Genomic DNA, 16,963 nt, shown 5'->3' with positions numbered 1-16,963 from the left:
TTGGGTTTTAGTTGTTTGATAGGATTAGTTGGAAAATAATAGAATCAGGCTTCCTTTCAGCTTAAATCACTAAAACTGTCGCCGGTCATGTTTTCAGGATTTCTCAACAAAACAAAATTACATCAGTCACCCTCTTTTCAATTCAGATAATAGATTCAGTGAGCCCTTAACCCTCCGTCCTCTTCAAGAAATGAAATGTCTGCTGATATAATATGACACAAGGCTTCTGCTTTTTTGTCAAAGCCCCAAAAGAAAATTTAGTCCCTGGCTCACTCTCAATCCTTTATTGCGTTGTTTTCGTAGAACTTGTTAGCCTACCTCATAGTGTACAGCAGCGTGCCCTCCTCTGTGATTCGCAGCAGCTTGTTTGGCATGGTCATGTTGTGGGCCACCGACTTTTTGCCGTTGTGAAAGAAGGTGTCGGGGGTCCAGATTTTGCTGGCCATCAGGTTGTTGAGACGCAGCACGGCCATTGGGCCTTTGAACTTTAACCTTTCATCCTTCCAGCTCTGTCTGAAGAAGACATCGATAGTGTACTCCTACAGGTGGACGGTGAGAGGTGAAGAAAAAACAAGTCAACAAACAGGTAAACAAGAAGAGAAACAGCCAAAACCACAACCCTGAAGCTGTTTTCTTCTATCCACAGCTGGTTTAGGGAAGACGCTGAGTAATCCAACCTTATTTTCCCTTTTTTACCCTTTTTTGTGTTCTCACTTTACCCCTTTTCTCTCCCTCATGTCACTTTGACTTTCTTACGGTAGTCTTGGCCTAGTTTCCCTGCTGGTAGCTGTCTCTTCATGTTAAAGGCTTTGGCCAACACAGGGAAGATCTACTGGATGGTTTTCTGGCTGGTATTTTTTTTTTTAGAAATGCCTTCATTGTTGGAGTATAGTAATTGTTTTCCATTTCACATAGTAATATGTGTGGCTGCCATTCCATTTCCTTTCATTTTATTATTTGCATAATTATGGTCAGGTCAGTTTAATAGGCTTTATGCAAATGGCGGCTCATTCTGTATTTGGTCATTTGGTACTGCATTGTTAGGTAAGTGCCAAAAATGACCATTGTTAGCATTTATCTTTAGGGAAACTTCTTTCCTCAGTAATCTAAATTATACTGGACACAAACAGGAAGCACTGGCCACAAAATTAGGAGGACATTTCATTTTGAAGGGAGCTAATGACTATAGCTGAGAGCAGATTTTAATGGTTCCACATGACTGCCTGGCAGAGTAAAGGGAGCCTGTAAAAATTACAGTTCAGCCTGTTTTTTGTTCTCTTGGCCCCCCTCCTTTCCACTCGGCCCGCGTAAGATAATTAGTACGAACTGAAACAGAGCTTCAAGGTAATAGAGGGGGATAGGGAGTGGGCTGGAGATGGAGAAAATGTTCTTTAGCTCTTCCTTCTGGCTTTAACACAGCAGCAGAATAGTCCTGGGCTGCATGTCAGCCAGTGCAATTAACTGAGATTACGTCAAATAGAGTACACACACTTCACGTGCAGATAACAGGACTCTTTTTTTTCTCTCTCTCTTTCAAGTGGTAAAGGAGAGGCAGCGAGACATTTGGATGAGATTAATTGGTTTCCGGTGCACAGTGCAAAGATCAGATGCTCATGTTTGAACAGCCCGCAGCTTTTTTTTAGGTAGCAGCTTACTAAAGTAGACTAAAGAAATCATGAAAGTGATGATTCATATTTTCATGTTGTATTTTATTTTGATATTCATATTTTGTTGTTTTTCACTTGCTGTCAAATCATCTCATCAAACAGTAGTGCTTGTCAAAAATCTCAAAATTGGATTTAACAACAGCTTGACCTTCTAAATAACAGCAACACATAACATAAAGTTTTGCTATTGCTGCAATTTAGTTATATTTCAGGAGTGAAATAAAGATCAGCACCGTTCAGGGATAGTTTGAATCATTTTAAGCGTAATTTATGAGGTATTTAGATATAGTCAGTGTATTATTTACAGCTGATGGTGCTGACACAACCCCAGTTTGGAGAAGAAGCAGCTCCAGTGTAGGAAGCTAAGCAGTGTGCTGTTGTGGACAGGTTCAGCAGCAAAACGTATTTTAAGCACTTAGATAAGGTTAAGTGCATGCCAGATTTAAAATACTTTCACTCCTTTACCTTGCCATGAGACATCTTCTTCCATTAAGAAAAAAAATAAAACATTATATAACCCAAATAGTGCTCTTTCCATTGGCAAAATCAGTTATTCTACCTCACAGGGAGTTGCTGGTCTACTGCTGCCTCGATCTGTTTGTTCTTCTTTGTTTTAAAAGGTTATTTCAGTTTCACCAAAGTCACACAATGACACAAACAAACTAACTGACTGAACCGGTGGTGGACCAGCAACTGTTCTGCAAATTAAAATGACTGATTTCAACTATGGAGACTGTTTGGTTTGGACAAAGGGATATTTGGCCTGTACAGGTGGCTGTGAAAAGGCTGTGGTAACTGTATTCTAAATGTAGACAAAACATAAACTGCTATTGAATTTTTACATGGGGGATTAAAAACAAAAAATAAAAACTTTTGCTGCCGACTCTGTCTGCAGAAGTACCTTCCTTAGTTTCCGTGCTTCTCCAAACTTGGAGCTTGCCATCAAAAATATACCTTTAATCTGGTACATCTACACAGCTATGGTATATTTTTTACAACACTAGTCAGTCACTGCCTGATTATTGTTACAATACCATCTATGAACCTCGATATCCTTCACATCTCAGCTCCCGATTTTTTAGCATGAAGGATTGTTCTACTAGCTAAACAAACGCTAGGTTTAATATTCCTTAACAAATAAAGAGAGTACAGGGTCAGAGTTCAGAGCGTATTTCGACATCCCCATAAAAGCCACATGTGGTCATATTTATGAGCAGGGCTGACATTTATGTAGAGTGGGATAACGACCCAATGCGCTAGAAAATACGTTCCACGCATGTGACAGTTTTATTAAAACATCGGGAGTTAATGGAATGAATCATCAAATTAATAATTATCTCACAGCTTAAGAGACCACAGTGTCCAGAGAGGTTAGAAGAAGGGGGGTGGAGGGAGGAGGGACAGGGGGAGCGGGGAGGACTAGTGACATTTACAGAGGCGAAAAGAGTCTTACCATGTCATGGTCCGAAACTGGCCCAATACTAGTCACGAAAATGTCAGTCTTGACTTCAGTTACACGCTCTGTTGAAGCAGGAAATTGCCAGAGTGAGTGACTATCAGTGGCATTCATTAGCCCCTAACTACCTGTTAATACAAGACCACCTGGCTATAGCCTCTGATCCATTAAATCTATCTGACATTATTTTTAACACACGCACACACACACATGGTGGGAATAAAAAAAACAACACCATAAAAATGCCCATTTTGGATGTCGATAACCATTTCTGCTGGTATTGGTTTCAGTGTCAGCTCCATTACCCGGACACTGGTTCAATCTCTTAATAAATTTGTGTGTTGCTGTATTACTGAAAATATGCCACTCTGGTCCCATAATACTGATAGCCAGAATGGGTCCACTGGGGATTCAATTGGAGGGGGTGGCAGAGACGATGGGTGTGTGTATGTGTGTGTGTGTGTGTTCGTTCCTGAAACTGAAAAATGACAGCATGATTTATGAATGATACCCATCATAATCCATAATTTCTTTCCTCTCGGCAGCTGAACTTCTAGCAGGCCGCGCTTTTATTCGCCTGTCTGTTTGATGCCTGCTGCATCACACTGTGCGATCCTCCGGTGTCCTTCACACACCAATTCTCACATTATCTCTCCCTCTTTTTCTCTTTTTACTCTTTCTCTTTCTCTATTTCTATCATTTTTTTTTTCATGTCTGAATTTGGCTCTCAGTCTTTCTGCCATTTTGTTTCTCTCTCTAACAATGGACAGTTGACAATAGAGTGAACAGGAAGCCCACACAATAAAATGACATCCACTGTCTGCGCTATTAGAAGTGCTGGCTTTTTGACAATTCACTGTTTCACAAAAGCAGCAGGTGAAGAATGAGTCTCCAGTATTTTTTTTTTCATAATTATCACACACTAAATCTGACACTGAAAGCAAACCCACCTCCGTAACATTTAGTCATATGGATATTACTATGTGTAGTATAGGGATGGGAGAGAAAAATGACTCTCTTAAGTATTGTCATTCTTTTTTGGTGATTGCTGAATTGATTTTTAAATATCAAATTGATTTTTTTCAAGTATATAAAGGACTGGCCTTTAGTTTGTTAGCTCAATGCTAACACATAATGGGAATTCTAATTAACATGCTAATGGAAATTAGCATCATGATCATCCTAAATTCTTCTTAACAAACAAGTCTTTACATACTTAACATAAAACAATGTGCGTTCATACTTTCAGGCATAAATTTCCTCTGATCTCTAAAAAACATACTAATTGATGCTCATTTCACATTGGTAACACAATCTATTGCTCTTGTTTCAACAATCCAGACTTGAAGAGCTGCAGGAACCTCAATGCACAGTATGAAATTCTATTTTCATATGTGCAGGAATCTTAATTAAAACTCTTTGTACTGTGTGCAGTTTTATTAATTTTGGCCTTACATCTTATTTTATTAGTTTCTCCTGACACTAGCTTGATGAGAAGGAATACCTAAAGTTTACTTCAAAAAGTAGTAAATCATATATCGCATCAGAATACTTGTAGAACTGCAATATTAAGAATTGCAATACATATCAAATTGGCACCCAAGTACTGTGATTGTAATGAGTCAGAAGATAAGTGTATCATCTCAGTTCTAATGTGCAGTTTTGTGAAAAGTAAGATATTTATAGGAGTCCTTTGGATGATATTTGCATATTTGAAGAAAAAAAAAAAGAAAAGTACAAAATAATGAGTCAAACAATCACCATGAGGGACAAAATACATTCAGTGGCTTGGCTTTACTGACCTCCCAGTCCTGGCCTGAGGCGATTGTCATAGCCATCCAGAAGGCTGTCTAAGATCTTGGTGAACACTGTAGTGTTATCTGGCGGCTCATCTGTCATGCTGTTCGGCCCAGAGCTGGCAAAGCAAAGAAGAAGATTTAAAGTCGTCACAGCTCGAGTCCAAACCTACAGTCAAAACTGCCAAAAGAGTAAGAACAAACTCTGAATGTGAATCATATATCAAAGACAGAAAAAAAGGAGGATCTCTGCTCTGTAGTTAGCATAAGACAGCTCTTTTGAATCACATGGGCAGCGCAGAATGCATTGTGAATCACGTTGTGAAGAAGTGGACAAGAAAACTCTGTCGAATCCTATATAACGCTGAAGCAGTTTGCTGTCGTTGCCTATTTACAGTTCACAGCAAGTGACCACATGGTTTTAGATCACACTGATATGAGATAAATCCCCTGAGACCAATTTATCCCGTATTATTGTTTTTTGAAAATGTGTTTATTAATAAAGGTGCAGGTGGTAAAGGAGCAATATGCAGCAATTGCACGTACGAAAATGAGTACTGCAGTACAAATAGCAAGTTGGAGCCAGAGACGGTATAGTAAATGGGTTGAAACCATATTTAATATACAATCTATGGTTGAAACGAGTTGTTTCCCTCCTGTAGGCTGCAGGAACGCTGCAGGAGTGCAGGATGAGCACAACCTTGTTCTTTGACATTGATCAGCTGTTTATAACTGTCAGTTGTCTCAATATAAATTAAGTCTGTTGTCCTGAAAACAAAAGCCCGCTGCTCTGAAAATACACACTCTGGACTTTGAGTTCAGAGGCTGTCTATCTTACTACTTGCCAGATTCCATTAACATATTGTTCAGTTTAACATCTACTCCTTATACAAGCTTATTAATCATTTTTTACAACTCATAAGCAGACACTAACTTATTCAGCAAACTTTCAGCATTAATTTGAACAATAATTAATCTGCAACAAGAATACAATAACAGTAATTTCGGTCAAGAATAGAAACTTCAAAAGGGGAAACTGCGGCTGCGGCGCTGATATCAGAGAAGTATTTCAACTTAACATGTTTCCTTAATCTTTGATGACTTTAATGGTCATTTTGTGATTTATTACATTCAATATATTACAGATGCAGATATTACAGTGCATGCGCACACACACCCACAAGTAGGCACAATCTCACGGACAGAATAGTGAAATCATAATACATTATTTATACCTTAATATGGTCTTTTAGACCACAAAGGCCTTGCTGAATGTACTCTTTGAACATGAAACAAAATGCTTAGAGCAGTGCCGAAAACAGTCACAGTCAGTAATTGTGAGAGCAGAGTTTGCAGCATCTCCACGAATAAATATTTCAGCACACTCATAATCAGGAATACCGCCCCTAATTACATTGTGTATCATAAAAGCAGAATGCGATCGGAATGTTTAGAGAATGTGTGTATGCGTGCGTGTGTGTTTGCATACCTGAATAAATGCATGCATGCAGTGCAGGCTCGCGGTCTGTGCACACAAGCTTATGTACATATTCATGCATATGTTTGCATGTGTGTTAGTGCTGATAATAATCAGATGAAAGTCTCTAACAATTGCATGCCGCCAAGCAATCATCCTCTCCCACTTTTTATGCCAATAGCATTTGGTTTGATTGCATGCTAAATAAACAGCAAGTGTTTGGAAACAAGCTCTGCGAGCTGAATGGCTCCAAGGAGAGGGAGAGGTCATCAAGATTAGTTAGCAGGGACCTGCAACGTGAGGGAAGGAAAAGCAGGAGGGACGTTTGGAGAAACATGTGAGGGAAATCTCTAAAGAAAAAACAAAGAAGAGAAAAAAGGATGGAGATAATGGAGATGGAGATAAAAGACGGGAGAGCGGGGTTGGGAAAAGGTGAGGATTCTGTTAAGTGAGACGGGGAGTGGTGTGTTAGAGAGACACAGCTCACGTTCAAAGCTGTGGGATTGAGGCAGATCCCACAGCTTTGAACGTGAGCTGCTAAACATTTTGCTTTCTAAATAAGGATGCAGCATCCGCGTTACACATGGATTTGTATAAAAGGGTTAATGCGTATCCCTCTGCCACCAGTTTCCCTTAATTCGCAAGCGGCCCTCTATCTGCCAAAAAAAAGAGAACTCTCTGAAAACCAAAGCCAGCATTAAAACCGTAGAAACTGTGATGAGCAATTTTGTTTTGAGGTACGAGCTTTGAAATAACTCAAATTCAAAACAACAATTAATCTGTTTTGTTCAGGTCTGGGAAGCCAATTATATATAAATACAGGAAGCATAAATTGCATCCATGGGATGTCAGCCGAGGCTGAAATAAAACACAACCCCCCCCCCCTTTCTTAATATTCATATTTTCTACTACGGATGCACGATATGGATTTTTTTTTCAGCCAATACAGATAGTAACCGATAATTTCCTGCTTCTAATGGCAGAGAACGGTAAGATAATTGCTAATTTCACTTTTTTTTTTTTTTTTTTTTTTTGAAGGAAGTTGATATAACCTGCAGTTTATGCACACTTGAGGGTAAGAAAGACTGAGATGTGGTGAGCAAAAATACGTGATTTGGTATTCCACAGCTCTGACTGGGCCAGATCTCACTCTTATACCAGCTGTATATCTATAACAGCTGTGACTCTTCAAAGGTTCATATAATTTTTCTACAGCATAGTAAAGTTCATCAAAAAAACTCATAGAGCATTTTCAGGCACATACAAAGATAGATCCCTAGTGGTGCTCAAGCAGCTGCCCTCTTGGCTTCTGACTAAGCAAGTGCCCTTTTTGCAAAACATTTTGTTCCCATTTACTTTTCTAATTTTATATTTTAGCTTTTAAATCTGGCCCCTAACATCAATGCTTAATTAAAAGCATGTTATAAAGCCCAACAACTGAATTTGAGTTCTAATTCTGCAAGACCGCTCAAGCCCCTGCCCTTCCCTCTGCGACCTCTGTCACAGCCGCAGCAATTAACACACTCAAATCCAACATCCTGCAGAGTATTAAACAGCTGCATGAGTGTATGAGTATTGAAAAAAACTAAATATGTAAGTAAGTAAATGATGTGCTTCTGTGTGTAACCCTGTTTTGTGTAAATAATAATTAGACCCTTTAGTGCCCCTTTTTTTTTTGTTTGAGAAATTGCTCCCAAAATGTTTGTGCACGTTCCTGAGCATATGATAAAAGAATTCAAATAAAATGCTTTGACAGATATTAGTATAGCCGCTATTTATTGTCTAATATATGCCACTGATATAACTTAATAATTTACTGGCCCTGATATTCATCCTGCATCCCTACTTTTTTGCATTTATTTAGGCATTTCTAATTTGCCAAATCAAAGCAAGACAGAGAAATAGTGTCTGGTCTACCCAAAGGGTTACAGTCCTCTTGTTATAGTCTCTACCAACAGAGAAAGCAAGCCAGGATGTCCCTTAGCTCTTTCAAGCTCAACAACAGTGAAAAAAACACTTAATAAGGGGAATTACAAGGGAAAAAAATTGCTTGTTGTAAGTCATTAATAATCAGTGGATGTAATGGTGAAATGAGATACTGCTGTCCAAATAGTGAGTTGGAGCCACAGAGCTGGTATATTAAGGAGGTTAAATCCCTATTTAATACCATATCTGTGGTTGAAACGAGTTGTTTCCCCCTGCCCCCCCTTTCCCCCAGACTCAAGAAAGCTCAGGCAGGCTGCAGGAACACTGCATGAGCACAAGACAAGCACAACATTGTAAACTGGCAATAACAGGCGACAGTGATTCCTGCACTGTAAGCTGATCAGCTCTTTATAACTGTCAGGTGTCTGTTGATGTAAACTCAAGCCTGTTATCCTAAAAAACAAAAGCCCACTGCTGTGAAATACTCAAGCTGGAGTTTGAATTCAGTGACCGTCCGTCTTACTGCCTGCCAGACTCCATTAACATGTTGCTCATTTAAACTGTTGTAAATGTCTGTGCCTTCTAAAAGATTACTAATGATTTTGTTCAAATCATAAACAGATACTCATTCAGTGAACATGCAGCATTAATTTGACCTCTAATTAAAATGAAATGGTCAAACTGAAACAGTAATTCTGGCCAGAGATGTCAGAGAAGCAAGTATTTAAACTTAACATGCTTCCTTAATCTCTGATGGTCTATCATGGTTATTTTATGGTTATTACACAAATATATTACAGATTCCTCCTTCAAAATGAAAGAATTGATCAAAGGGCAAACTGTTTTATTGTACCTTGATTCATGACAAATTTGACTTGTGTTATTGGGCTATATAGACAAAACATGACTTATTATTTCAACCAAGAGAAAACCATATTTCTACACATCAAGAATGCATAGCATTATATGGTACTTTTTTTTAAGGTAGGCAGTTTTACAGTGCATGTGGGCGACTTTGGCGGTGGGGAGTTTGGAGCCGTATGTCCAGGAAAAGGAAAGAAAATGGAGAGAAAAAGGTGCTGTGGAAGAATACACATGTTTATCAGCCAGGGGCCACTTCCTCATAAAACATTGTACACCATCCCCATCTACAGGTCATCTGAACAGCAACAGTGCCGTTCACACACACACATGCACTCAGCCGATGTCTCTCTGTCTCTCCCTTTCTCCATTTTACTGTACATCTCTCTCACACTCTCTCTCTCTCCCCTTCTCATCACTCGGATATCTAATTATAAGGCAATTTCTTGCAGTGGCAACATACTGTAGCAGAGTGCTAGGTCTTCCTGATTACCGTGTCTCGTTGAAATCCCCCAAGGTGTGTGTGTGATTCTGTATTCGACTTCAAAAAAAAAAAGGGGGGGGACTGGATTATACAGTAAATCTTTGGGTGATAATTGCTTTGCAGTTTGCGGTGACAGTTCCTCAGTAAAGTAATCAGTATTTTTACTTTGCCTCTAATGTGCTCAACATACCACACAGCAAACCCAGTAAATCAGACCCTCACTGCAAGTCTAGCCGTCAGTACATCTCAAGTCTATAAGCTACAGCTGTGATTAATCTGTGTCCAATAATGATATATGGCAGTGTATCATATTTTTCAAATAGGACACGTTCCATCTGCGTTCTGCCTGTGCTCAAGGCGTGTAAGCTGGAACATGTATGTGTGCTGTATGTATGTGTGTTTTTGTTGCGTATGTACAAGCTGGACCATCTCAAGACATCGCCATTCCTGTCAACGGCCTGTGACAGTTCTGCTGAATTATTCAACCAATCCCTTCAGTGTCTCCAGGTTTCACCAGAGGAACCACAATGGGATGGTGATGAGAGCTAAAATGATCTCATGCACTTGCAACAGCTAGTAAACTGGACTTCTGGCGTAACCTTGAATGTTTTACCGGTCTGCAAGGCTTATTTACCGTGCTGTTCAATCAAAGTTATCCACATTAATCCAAGGAGTGGAGGCTAGGGATTATGATGCTTTAAAGGTATGCTACACAAGAATGGTTGCCCAGTGTTTGAACCATGTGGGAATTAATGCAGTTGCAGTCACATGACAGTGGATCTCATTGCTGTCATCTCTCATCCGTTCATTCTCCCCCTATTTCTGCTTCTGTCTGCTTCTGGTTAGGTGACATCCAACACCTCGGTGTTGACATTGAGAAGTGTGTCTGTACATCGAGCCGACTGTCCCTGCAGTCACTGTCAAAAACACGTGTGCACAAATGTGTGCCAAACATCACACACTGCAACACACATCAGCCTGGGTCTTTAAACTGAGACAAGCCTAGGGAACCAAAATACAGAATAATGACATGGATAGTGGCTATTTTGGCTCCAAATCTCCTCTCTTGGTGTTGCACTTTGCATTACCTCTATTCAATTATAGACATGGTGGTGTCCTGTGGGGATGCCCCAGTTACAACCACAGAGAATATCCTCTGGAAGGGTGTAACCCAATAAACCGAGCAATAGGCAGAAACACTGAACATCAGCCCAGCAGGTGTACCACTGGCTGCCCCCTTGGCTGGCTGTCTGCCTGACTGATTTACTGACATATTTATGAGACAGTTGACCATTTGGCAAGCGCTGAGACTAGAATTAAAAGGTAATTGTCCTTTTCAGCAAAACTGTATTCATTTTTTTCCCCCCAAAACAGTGTGATCTTCACAGTTTGCCCCCAACATGTCACTATGCACAACTGCAGTTTCAGTGATAATTTGAACATATAGGTAATACTTAGAGCTAAAATAATGTGCATATGGCTTCAAATTCAAGTCATGCAAACAGTGTGCACAAATTATTTGTGACTCTCATATATTTAGAACTATCTGATGATCTATAATGGTGTATTTTGTAAGTCAAAGTTTGTTCTTACCTTTTCCCACCCAGTGTGCTGTTGGCGGCAAGCAAGCAAGCCCACAGACACAGAAAGGCCGTCCTGCTCCGTCCACACATAGTTGCAATATGAGGACCTTTCACTGCTGGAGGTCAAAGAGAGAGACAATGAACATCAATACCAAGTCATATGAGCCACTGGTCCACCATTAAGTCCAACACATCATCAACAAACATGTAGATGAGCCAACGTGGAGGTAGGTGGAGGCTTGTTCCTATAGAGATGCTTCATGTGAGGTTTCTGGTCCTGCTGCTCGCAGATTCACTGACAGCACATGAATCAAAGCAAACGGCCCTGCCACATGCGTTGGGCCATCACATGCCACTTGACACACGCACTTTACATCATCAATTTGAATGATCTGTCACACTGACAGAGGCATATTCTACACCCATTTCAAACAGCTGCTCAGCATTTCCATGATGGGAAAGGGAGCCAGTGTAAATACGAATTTCGTAGCTGACACTCAGCACTCACGCATACGGCTTGGCTGCATCTGTAGCGCAAAATGATTAAGAAGAAATAACAAGGCAACACATCATCGACCACATAACACCCTGTGTGTGAGAGAGCTTGTAGCACCTGTACACAGCCTCCTCCTCTAATACCCTGCAATGTGAACCGCGGCGGTACCGCAATATCAAACCAAATCCCCCTAAAAAATAAGAGCATTTGCGTCCTACTCAATCATTAAGCTATGATGTCAGCTGGGTCATAAAGTATGTAAGCAATTAGCCTGCGCTATTGCGCATGCAAAACACAATGCACAGATTCACGGTGCATTTTCTGAAGGAATTATCGATCAGTTACTTACTTACAAGAAAGCGCAAAAAAACAGTATTTCACAAACGAATACAAAATCCTGTCAGTGAAACACAGCCCTCATAGGAGACAATACCCCTGCTGTACTTGCTTGTGATGTTCCAAGGTGCACTGTGAGCGGATGGGAGTCGGGGGGTGGGGGGGGGGAGACACACACACACACACACACAATGCTCTCTTAAAATGAAATAAAAAATAAAATAAATCCGTCGGTTGACAAGGATTTGACCAAGCGGGGATGATGCAGATTAGCGAATGGAGGAGAAAATCCCGCACAAGCACACTTTCTAAGTTATTCAGAGGAAATGTCACCCTCTCAGCTGCGATACACGGACAGATTTGAGCTGAGGAGAAATTTTAGCATGCAACTGGCATCCCTGCGAGGCTGCTCTAAATACATGCATGGCGATCCAATTCGTGCGTGGCGGAGTAATTAAGCAAATGTGCGCTGATGCTGTTTTATTCGGAGCGCTGTCCGCGGTGCTGAAGCCAGGGCTGCCTCCCCGTTAAAAGGCATCAAACGGCTCCCGTTCGCCATAAAATACCCCGTAAACGGTCCCAATTTCGACGGCAGACTCCCCCCTTCTCCCCCCAATAAAACTCGTCTTCGATTCTAGCGGCGTCCAGCAACACAAACCATCCCTCTCCCCCTTCTTCTTCTTCTTCTTCTTCTTCTGCCTGGCAAAAGGCGAGAAAAATGGAGAAAATCACTTACAGCAGATGCGTCCGGGGGTATATTCGGTGTCCGCTGGCGATATCCTCAAACTTTTGAGAATATCTTTTCTAGCCGGACTGAATGAGAAAAATCCTCTGTGATCTCAGATCTGACGAATTTTAGCTTGAGGCTGGAGAAGCGGCTGCTGACGATATGCGCAGGTCTCTCTCACTGTTCATTGGTGGTGCTGTAGTGAGTTGAACTCTCTCAGTCTGTCAGCAGCAACAAAAATGTTCTACTAAACTAACAAATCTGCTCTGTGTAGCGTGGTTTCTATCCCAAAAATAAACGTTTTAGCTCATCATCAATCAGTGACTGTAAATAAAGTGCATGGCAAACAGACTGTGTCCAAGCGCAGAGCATTTAATTTTAGAATAGGCTGTACCAACCTAATATAAAGACTAGCCCGCCCATTTTATATGCAGCACAATTTAACTTCCACTGCTGCTGTCGCCCTAATCTCTTTTCAGTGGCTGCTAAATAAAAATCCTCTTACATTTTCAACTGGGATCCCTTGTTTTTTCCCCCATCATCGCGCTTTCTCTGTCGCGACTCCTACGTGATGATTTCCACCGGGATAAAAATTGACATTTATCAAAAAGACCGTCTCGCAACCAAGACAGCTAGGATGGCATCTCATGGTCACAAAAGCGAGAGTAAAAAAAAAAGAAAGAAAGAAAGAAAGAAAAAGAATGAAACGCTAATGGATAACACAGCTCGGATGCGCGCACACAAGCAAGGGGAAAAGACATCTCCAAAATTTGTAAGAAAATCGTGTTGCCTCACCAGCTTCGCACTGATGAGACGAGCCTCTCTCAGTCTCTGCAATAAAATCCTCCTCGAATCACTCACCGTCTCCTAAAAGCCTGCGTTTCGCATCGAGACAACAGCACTGTGTCTCTGTTTACAGCCAAATATTCTGCTGCTACAGCCGCGCCACTCAAGACTGTGGTGAGCTCTGCACGGCGCGGCGAGGAGCGCTGAGCTGCGTGCATCTGCAAGGGAGAGAAAAAAAAAATCGGGCTGCTGATGATACCCAGCGTATATTTTTGTAGTCATCTGCGTATTTCAAGTTAAACTACAAATCAGAGGACATTTTCATCACCAGGGGACTACAGCGGGAGGCATGTATATATATGTGCATATATGAGAGGGAAACAAGGGCATTCTTATGGGGCAGTTTTATGATCATATCAGTGTAAATTCACGGTTGCATAAGCCTCGTATGAACCCCCCAGCTGTTGATTTTGGAATGCTTTTGACAGACTCATTTTCGCCTTCAGTCTTGACTGGGGGTTTATTTTCATCAGGGCAGGCAGAGTGAGCTGGCAGTGGAGTCACGTCAGTCTGGTCTGCAGTGCAACGTTTCCTCTATGAGCGCGTGTGAGTGAATGTGTGTGTGTGAGTGTGTGCGTTGCCTCCTCACGCGTGGTTAAAGTAGTGCATGTGCGTGATTAGTTATGAGGGACGTCATGGACTTATGTGCAGGGGCGTGTCCAGACTTTTTTTTTGACTGGGGTGGCATTTGGTAGTACTTATATTTTAATAATAGCATTTATTTACTAGTATAATATTTACACTAATTATTGACGTCACATTATCTGACAGTTTCTTACATTTCTGTTGAAAGATAAATAGTCCTAAGTGGCAACATACAAATATAATAGAAAGCTCCTATACTTGATTCTTTAAGTCCAACAGAAACCTCTTTCCTCAGGCTGCAAGACTCTACCATGAAAATTAATATTATTTTTGTGATTTATTATTTACTCACCCATTTGCTGTTTATATGCTTTGTGTTTTTTGTTTTTGGAAGTAGCATAAATGGAACTGCAACTAAAATGTCAGTATGCAACCCTGAGTTGTGAAATGAACCATATAGTAAATTAAAGCTACTACAAGGAGATTTTAACTTATTATAAAAGTCTGTTTTTTTTATATGACTTGCATAAGCAAATGAGACCATCTGCGAGAAGACTGACTGTTTGTATTTGGTTGTAATGCCTGCTATCGGTTCACATTCTCCTTAAATCAGATTAAATAACTGTGTTTACATTTTTCCAGGCAAAGTTGCAGTAAAAATCAGCTTAGTCAGATCAAAAGTGGCAGGAGAAGGTTTTTATTTCAATAAATTTCATTTTGACATTATATTTTGTGGTTATGGCATTGGCAACACTACCACTTTTGTCAAAAACAATCAACAGATCAGAGAAGTTTGTTATATCTTTGAAAATAACATAAAAGAAGGCATTGCGTATGAAAGAAAATGATGCTCGTTCAAATATACTCATTGGTTTCAAACTAAGGTCCTGCCTCTTACCTAAAGAATAATGAACAGTGAGCAGGTCATTATTGCAATTATTGCTGGACTCTGATATGAAGTGGAGAGGTCTTGAATCATCCTGAAGGACTTTATCTTACAATAATGACCTGTTCACTGTACATTTTCACACTTATTATATGGTTACTTACCAAAAAAATCTATAATTTGACATAAACTACCCATTTTAAGATGATTTTATGGTTTTTTCATTATTATTGCTCCAGTCAATGATCAGAATGGCATCCATAGCAACAGTCTGTTCTTAATAGTGATGGTCTGTTATACTTAGCATGATTCTGCTATACAGAAATAACAGACCTTAGAATGCTGTCATTAACCAATCATCAGTGAGTAATTAACAAAGCCATGTAATAATGGACAGATAGCCAATAAAATATGAGGATAATGGGGTGGGCAGTCAGACTTCATGGGGCCCAGTGCCCCTCCAGGACCCCCTCTAGAAACATCCCTGAGAGATGCATCCATCTATATATTTATGTATTTAAAGTCAAACTTTTCAGCGTTTTGGGATATAAATGTGCATGAACATCATTTTCAGACCTTTTTATTATTTAAATCACGACACAAATTGCATTAAAATGATCCAAATGTTTAGATAAATGGACTTCTTTCCTCTCTTTTCTCCCTCTCCTTGCGCTCTGCTCATATTTCGTCCTCATAACCTGCTGCAGCAGGTGTACGCGCATATTTTAATAATAATAAAAAAGAAGAAGAAAAAAAAACTCCACAGCCCCACCGAGCTGCTTCCGTAGAATTAATGCCATTGTAATGCAAGCGGAGTATCATTTCAAGCTGCTTCTCTCCTCTCAGAGCCAGACGCCACCGCTGCATGTGACTCCATTTGCCTCTGCGCGCGCGTGCACGTGCGAGCATGCATAACCAACACGTGCCAGCGTGCGTGTTGGCGCGAGCACGCCCGAGACGGATAGTGTGTGTGTGTGTGTGTGTGTGTGTGTGTGTGATATAGACGGGGGAAAAGTACGACTCTCGTCCCCCTCCTCCTCCTCCTCTTCTTCCTCACGTTTGAATAACCTTCCGTTCTGCCGAAGAAGAGGAGAATTTTCTTCTTCGCGGTCAACAACAGACAGCTTCTCCAAAAACACCGCAAGTGACCAATTAAGACGAATTCCCAGTGACGCCGCTCAAGCAAATAACGACAATCGAAGGCGACTTGCCTACTTACAGCTCCATCTCTGGGCAGGTGATGGGAACGGATAGTGAAGGGAGGTGTGTGTGTGTGCGCGCGCGTGTGTGCGTGCGTGCGTGTGTGTGCATGTGTGCAGGGCTAAACGGAGAGAGATGGATGACGGTAATTTAGGTGAGAGATGTGCAGGTTATGGGGAAATAATCACTCGCTGTGAACAGTGCTTTTGCATTTTAAAAGAAGGGATATTGACGAACTACGCCCCCCTCCCTTCTCTGTTTGTGCATCCATCATGAGGCTGTATGTGAGGATAATTTTTTAGTTTCACACAAACTTAAAGTACCTGTGGCGAATTGATAGTCAGACACCAAAAGTAACTTGCAGTCACATTTGTTGCCTCCTAACATTTGCGTCACTTTAGTACTGTAAAAATCATGCAGGAATTTAGTGGAATCAACTAATGTTTTCTCATCTGCTTCAGGGTGTAATATGTAACATTTCTGTATTAAAATCTTTATTATTATTATTTTTATTTCTTGTGTACTTGGCAACTCTGAAATATTAAACATAGGGATTGTTTTGCAGGGGGTCTAGGTCCTTCACCAGAAAAAAAAAATGAATTTCAGAAAATTTGTTGCCTTGATTCTGGTGACTTTT

The 16,963-nt window shown here is 40.7% G+C and overlaps 1 protein-coding gene across 3 annotated transcripts in view; it reads right to left on the bottom strand.

The window, feature by feature from the left end:
• The window catches only part of gabra1 (gamma-aminobutyric acid type A receptor subunit alpha1), a 41,263-nt gene extending 27,436 nt beyond the window's left edge, over window positions 1-13,827 (bottom strand). The window contains exons 1-5 of one of the 3 annotated variants that reach the window (XM_084729849.1): window positions 13,671-13,827; window positions 11,261-11,366; window positions 4,926-5,038; window positions 3,121-3,188; window positions 319-539 (exon numbers count right to left, since the gene is read on the bottom strand). In XM_084729849.1, coding sequence (XP_084585975.1) covers window positions 319-539; window positions 3,121-3,188; window positions 4,926-5,038; window positions 11,261-11,340 — 482 coding nt within the window. In that variant the 5' untranslated portion in view covers window positions 11,341-11,366; window positions 13,671-13,827. Of the gene's footprint in view, window positions 1-318; window positions 540-3,120; window positions 3,189-4,925; window positions 5,039-11,260; window positions 11,367-12,818; window positions 13,456-13,604 lie in introns of those variants that run through there. The other 2 variants (XM_084729847.1, XM_084729848.1) reach the window with 2 other exon arrangements.
• Window positions 13,828-16,963: the final 3,136 nt, after the last annotated feature.

Source organism: Lutjanus erythropterus, chromosome 11 (genome assembly GCF_056507025.1).
Source record: "Lutjanus erythropterus isolate fLutEry1 chromosome 11, fLutEry1.hap2, whole genome shotgun sequence".
Lineage (NCBI taxonomy): Eukaryota > Metazoa > Chordata > Actinopteri > Lutjaniformes > Lutjanidae > Lutjanus > Lutjanus erythropterus.
This window is presented reverse-complemented; position numbering and strand designations above follow the sequence as displayed.